Below are 5,908 nucleotides of genomic sequence, written 5' to 3' on the forward strand. Positions count from 1 at the left end.
AAATTGTTAGTCTACTTAAATTAAAAACAAACCAACACACACACACAAGACTCAGTCCCACCAACACACTTCAAATATCATCACTATAACTCATCTGAGTTTCTTTAATTGTTTGAACTAAAATCTGCTTTTCAATCATTCTCTCAGCTGCTACGCACACGTTTGCCAGAGGTTGTCACCCCCAAATAAAAAAAAAAAATTTACAAGTCAGGCAAATGTTGAATTCCTACAAAAATGAGATTTTATATCATGATGTTATAACAACATGACAGGAAGGAGAATCTTATCGACATACACATTTTGTATAAAGCTGTAAACACTGTAGGAGGAGGCTATAAGCTACAAAGATCATTACTTGAAACTATTCCACCTTTGAACAGAGCTCATGTACATAAGCTTGCTTCTATAGCAAGTCTCAAACCTCTTCAGAACATGAACGGCCACTCAGAATAGAAGTTACCAAGGGTACAGTGAAGGTCTATCATGACAGGTTTTGGGTTGCCTGCTATACATATCTGGAGAGCAAGACAGCTTCTAATAGCAGTACAGCTCCAAACGCTTTCCATTTACCATCACAGGAGCTGTCCATTAATTTGAATGGCAGTGGATTCAAGAGGACGCGTATGCCACTCCTTTTCAAACAAAACTCTTAAAAGAAAATGGAATTTCTTGCATTTTGTCACTCCTCAAAGAAATCTGATACTTAACAACACCTGCATGCAAGGAGCATCCAGATGAAGAAGTCATAAAGAGCCAGCTGCCCTTTATTCAGAATGCCCTTTGCAAAAATTTGCCAAACATTCATCTGAGAGAAGCAGAACCATCAAGGAACCCCACAGCCACAGAACGTACCGTGGTCTGCAGAACTGTAAGCACCAATAAAGCCTGAGCACTGTGTTGAGAAGAACCACAACTGTATTGAAAATGAGGTTTAAAATACTGCACAGTTACAATCACAGGGACTGGCATTTCAAAGGCATGCTTTCTTGCGATAGAACAAGCTTGAATTTTTAAAGATACAATGATAATGCACAGCAAAATATGTGGCCATGAGACCAGCCTTAAACTAAGGCCTTGTGTACATGATTTCTGGACTGTCAGGAAGTATTTTGGCTGGGCATGTAATTTTTCTTCCAAACCAATTAAATTTTTGCAATTCGCACTGTGAAAAGAGCTATATACCACCTTTGTATTGACACTGGTATAACATATTCCCACAGGGAAAAGAAATAAAAGAGTACCTTTATATTGATACAATATTTTCCTCTAGTGTAGAAGCAAATATAGCTTTCATTATTCAGTCAAGTTAAAGCAGTATGTTTTTTTTCTACTTTATAGACAAGGCCTATGTTTAACAAGCACCAAAACACTTCAAAGTATTTGGAAGATCAGACTACTGAGCTCTACTATTTGTACTGTCCTCACCAAGTCACAGAGAATATTGAACATCTAAATACATTCAAAACTCTGATTAGACCCATGCCATATTTTTTTGATTTTTTTTTTTAAATCCTTCACTGTTCGACGAACACACCTTTTTGGCAAGAACTAGAGTATATCTACAAAAAAAGAAAAAAAATCATAATCCAGAATTTACTAAGTTGCCTTCAGCTGCTCTGCTAGGCTAAGGAAAACTGGACTTCACACCCCACTGTGTGCTACTTACAATCATTTTTGCATCATTCCTCAGTCACAACACAGGCAATAGGAGAACAGGAGGCACTACAAAACATGAATAATCCGTTATCTGTTGCGAAGAACAGAATGAATATCTGCTTTTACCAAGCTGAATGAGTTGCTTTCAATACATTGATCTGGAGCAAGGCTTGTTAGGTGCTAAAAATATATATAATCCCACTGAATTTAAGGCAAAATTGGACCATCACAATAGCTGAGATGTTAAATTATGGCAAATTGTATTTTTAAAACTTCAGTGCAAGATATGGCTGCAATCAAGCTTTCATCATTTTCAGTACAGTATTTTTGTTAAAAGAAGCCCCTAACATTCAGAACATACTCTTATCCCAATTTTCAGGAGATACTGCATGTTGCTAAAATCAATATCCAATCCCCAAGTGGAACACAATGTTATCATTTTAATCTCAATCACTGAGGTTTCACTGTGTAGAATTAAGCTAAAACGAAAACCACTCCTTCCAGTGTTGAAGCAGAAAACTTTCCTAGTTAAAAGAAGAAATGATTGGATTTATGGTAGACATCAACGCGGTTTGTTTTCAGTTGGCCTAATTAAAAAACTTTTACACACCATTGCTCAGTTTCTGTTTCCACGTCGTATAGATAACTTCAAGTCTTCTTGGGATGCAGAAAAAGAACTGCACTTTTTGTATACTAATCTTTAAAGAAGGGGCTAAGAGAGGAAGGTAATGGAGGTAAACAAATGCCCAGATCTTCCAAATCACAGAAGGTACAGGTCTCCTCCCACCCCAATCCTTCCTCATAGGAGGAAAGTAGTAGTAGTCTCGATGCATAATTTTAAAGAGTTAAAAAGTAGCAAGATTAAAACTTTAATTTCTTTAAATAATTGCCCTTTAGAATTTTGTTCTTCCTAGTAAACCTGTTCCTAGTAAAGGATAAGGTCCTGATCTTACGTTTTCACACTGGAGCCGCGCTACCTTCCTAAAGCTGCCTACTGAACACAGCGTTCCACACGCATGCTGGCGTCACATAGCCCCAGGACCTAAACACATATGAAAAGCTGTATCACCAATTGTTATTTTACCCAATATTTAGCAATCTTGGGGCTTATTTTTTGTCTTTTTTTTTAAGCACTGTCCTTAGCTAACCCAAGCCCCACATGCCACTTTTACATCTATTACAATATAAATCAGGATTAACAGCCTATGTGAAAGTGTTTTGTGTAATACATAAAAGCGCACAAAGTTGTTTTCTAAAAAACAGCATTTGTATTAAAATTCTGAAAATGGATAGACATCTCTTAAACGCATGTCTGGAATCAAAATGACAGTTGTTAGAATTTTCTTGGTACATCACAACGTTAAGGTTTCTTTCTTTGCTGGCTGGAGGTACATCCCACACAAAAAATAAAATATAATAAAATAAAAACAGAAAGAACAAAAAAGCCCACCCCCAAAATCCCAAAAGGCTAAATTCTTGCAAATTTGAAGTAAATGAAGCCCGAACTTGCAAGACATGGAAATTACAGTTAAAAGGCTCAGATGGAAATAAGAAATAAATTCCACTAACAATAGGCCCTTTTGTCCTGGCTTGTTCAGTATGATTACTGAAAGGAAACTGTTAAGTAGTTTTTGGAGTAGTAGATAATGGGATTCTGTGGAGCTTTCACAGGTTGGCACCGGCTGGAACAGCTGAGTTTTGAAGGCACTCTACAGACACAGGGCTGCTCTTGGCCCTGTATCGCATTTAGGAAGTCTTTGCACTTTTTAGAGAGCTAGTCATCAAAATCAGTTATTGCCAACCCAAAAAGAAAAACCCTAGAAACCAAAACACCGCCGCTCCCACCCGCCAAAGGATAAAATAAAAACGAAATCACACACACACGCACGCCTAAAAAATTGTGCAGATTTGTAACATTTTCACAGCTGATTAAAAAAAAAAACAAACAAACAAAAAAACAGGAGAAAACCAACACGCTACCACTCTCTGCAAACTCCCATCCGATACAGCAGGTAAACAAAATAGAGAATTATTTCACAAGCGATCAGCAGACGCTTTCCGGCACCCCACGCTGGCGGCAGCGGCGCTGCCAGTCCCGCTGCGCTGTGCAATGCCCGCTTTGCATAGATCCGCGGCGCCGGGCCGGGCCCGGCCTCCTCCCGTGCCCGCTGCCCACAGCCGTCTGCGGCAGACACCAAGGGAACACGCGACGGTCGAGACTCGATGAACGTACATGCTGAGAAAAGCCACGTTTCCAACGCGATTTTTTTCTTTTTTTTTTTTTTTCCTTTTTTTTTTTTTCTTTCCCCCCCCCGCGGATGCCCGGGGCGCCGCGCCCGCCCCCCGGCCGTGGCGGTGCCGGTGCCCGTGGCGGTGCCGGTGCCCGGTGGCGGTGCCGGTGCCCGTGGCGGTGCCGGTGCCCGGCGGCGATGCCCGGCGCTCTCGGTGCCGGCGCTCTCGGTGCCGGCCGCCGCGGACCTTTGTTCCCGCAGCCCCGGCCGCCGGCCGCTCTCAGAGGATGGCGCAGGCGGCGCAGCACTGCTCGTCCCCGTTGGGCTGCGAGGCGTAGTTCATCTGCCTGACGATCTCGGCGAAGAGCTCGTCCACCGAGGCTTTGTTTTTGGCCGAGGTCTCCATGAAGGGGCAGCTCCACTCCTCGGCCAGCGCCTTGCCTTCCCCGAAGGAGACCTCCCGCTCGCCCTCCAGGTCCACCTTGTTGCCCACCAGGATCATGGGCACCCGCTCGTACCTCTTGACGCGGATGATCTGGTCCCGCATGGGCTTGATGTCCTGGAAGCTCTGCTGGTTGACCAGGCTGTAGACCAGGATGAAGCCCTGCCCGTTCTTGATGTAGAGGTCCCGCATGGAGGCGAACTGCTCGGTGCCCGCCGTGTCCAGGATCTCCAGCACCGACGGCGAGGAGTCCACCTCGATCTCCTTGCGGTAGAAGTCCTCGATGGTGGGGTCGTACTTCTCGATGAACGAGCCGGTCACGAACTGGACGGTGAGGGCGGACTTGCCCACGCCGCCCGAGCCCAGCACCACCACCTTGTACTCCCGCATGGCTCCCGGCGCGCCACCTCCCTCGCCTCCCGCTCGGGGCTGCCGCTTCCCTCCCTCCGCCCGCCCTCGCTGGAGGAGGAGGAGGAGGAGGAGGAGGGCGGCGGGCCGGGAGGCAGGCGGCGGGCAGGGAGGGGCGCTCCGCGGCGCCGCGCGGGGCCCGCCGGGGCGGGCAGGGGCCGGCCGCGCCTCACGGGCCCGCTGCGGGCCAGCCCCGAGCCCGGCAGCGCCGCGCCCCGGGGCCGGGCGGCGGGGAGGGGCGCGCGGCGGCGGCGGTGGGGGGAGGTGGCGCGCAGGGGGCGGCGGAGAAGAAGGAGGAGGAGGAGGAGGAGCGGGAAGCGCCGAGCGGCCGCGCCCGGCCCCGCCGCGGCCCATGGCGCCCCGCGGCCCGCCCCGCTCCCGCGGCCCGCCCACACCGGCCCCGCTCCGCCTCCCCCCGGCGGCGGCGCCGCGCGGGAGAGGCGGCGGGGAAGGGACCCGAGCCGCCCGCACTCGCCGCCCCTTATCGCGGGGCACGGCCCGGGCATCTCCCCGGCAGCGCCCCTGCCGCCCGTATCGGCCCTCCCCAGGGGTCGCCGTGCCCTCCCTCGGCGGGGCAGGGCCGGGCGGCGGCGGGGCCCTCCCGGGGCCGCCCCTCCGGGCTGTGCGGGCCCTTGGGGTCCCCCGGTAGCGCTCCCCAAGACCCCTCCGGCCCGGGTGGCTCCAGAGGCTGAAGGCGCCCGCCCTGCTGCCAAAGCCTGCCTCGGGGGAAAGCCCCCGCTGCTGGGCGCCCTCCTTGGGAGCGGCGTGGGCCGGCTGTCCGCCCTCCCGCCAGGCCTCCCTGTACGGCCGTGGTGCCGAGGAGCCCTTCCAGCACACCCCGACCAACTTCTCAGCCTCTCCTCGTCCCGCCGAAGCCAGAGCCGGCCGGCCTTTGGGGCTGAAGATGTGGCAGTTGCCACATGGCGCTGCTGCTGGCGTGCCGTGGCCTGCTAACTGCAGCTGAGCCTGGTGGGGTTGAGTCACGGGGACTGGCAGTTTGCCACTGTTTGTAGAAGTCATCCCCCTATCAATCAGACATTCCTTTCAAGAAAATATCATTAGTTATTTTGGCACCCTCTGGTCTTTGCATTTACGCTGTAGCCAGTTCTTTACTGTTCAGTCTTTATTCAAATAGTTGTGGCGTGTAAGTCCCTTTTATCACACCTTCTTG

The 5,908-nt window shown here is 49.8% G+C and overlaps 1 protein-coding gene across 1 annotated transcript; it reads right to left on the bottom strand.

Moving 5' to 3' along the window:
- Positions 1-218: 218 nt before the first annotated feature.
- On the bottom strand, positions 219-4,987 carry RAP2B (RAP2B, member of RAS oncogene family). The gene has a single exon (XM_067002029.1). It carries the CDS (start codon positions 4,717-4,719, stop codon positions 4,168-4,170), a length of 552 nt encoding a protein of 183 aa, XP_066858130.1. The 5' UTR covers positions 4,720-4,987; the 3' UTR covers positions 219-4,167.
- Between the last annotated feature and the right edge of the window lie 921 nt (positions 4,988-5,908).

Source organism: Anser cygnoides, chromosome 9 (assembly GCF_040182565.1).
Source record: "Anser cygnoides isolate HZ-2024a breed goose chromosome 9, Taihu_goose_T2T_genome, whole genome shotgun sequence".
In the NCBI taxonomy this organism is placed as follows: Eukaryota; Metazoa; Chordata; class Aves; order Anseriformes; family Anatidae; genus Anser; species Anser cygnoides.

Bases quoted from the DNA above. Each gene is read 5' to 3' on its own strand.
- RAP2B (XM_067002029.1), bottom strand. From the start codon at position 4,719: ATGCGGGAGTACAAGGTGGTGGTGCTGGGCTCGGGCGGCGTGGGCAAG.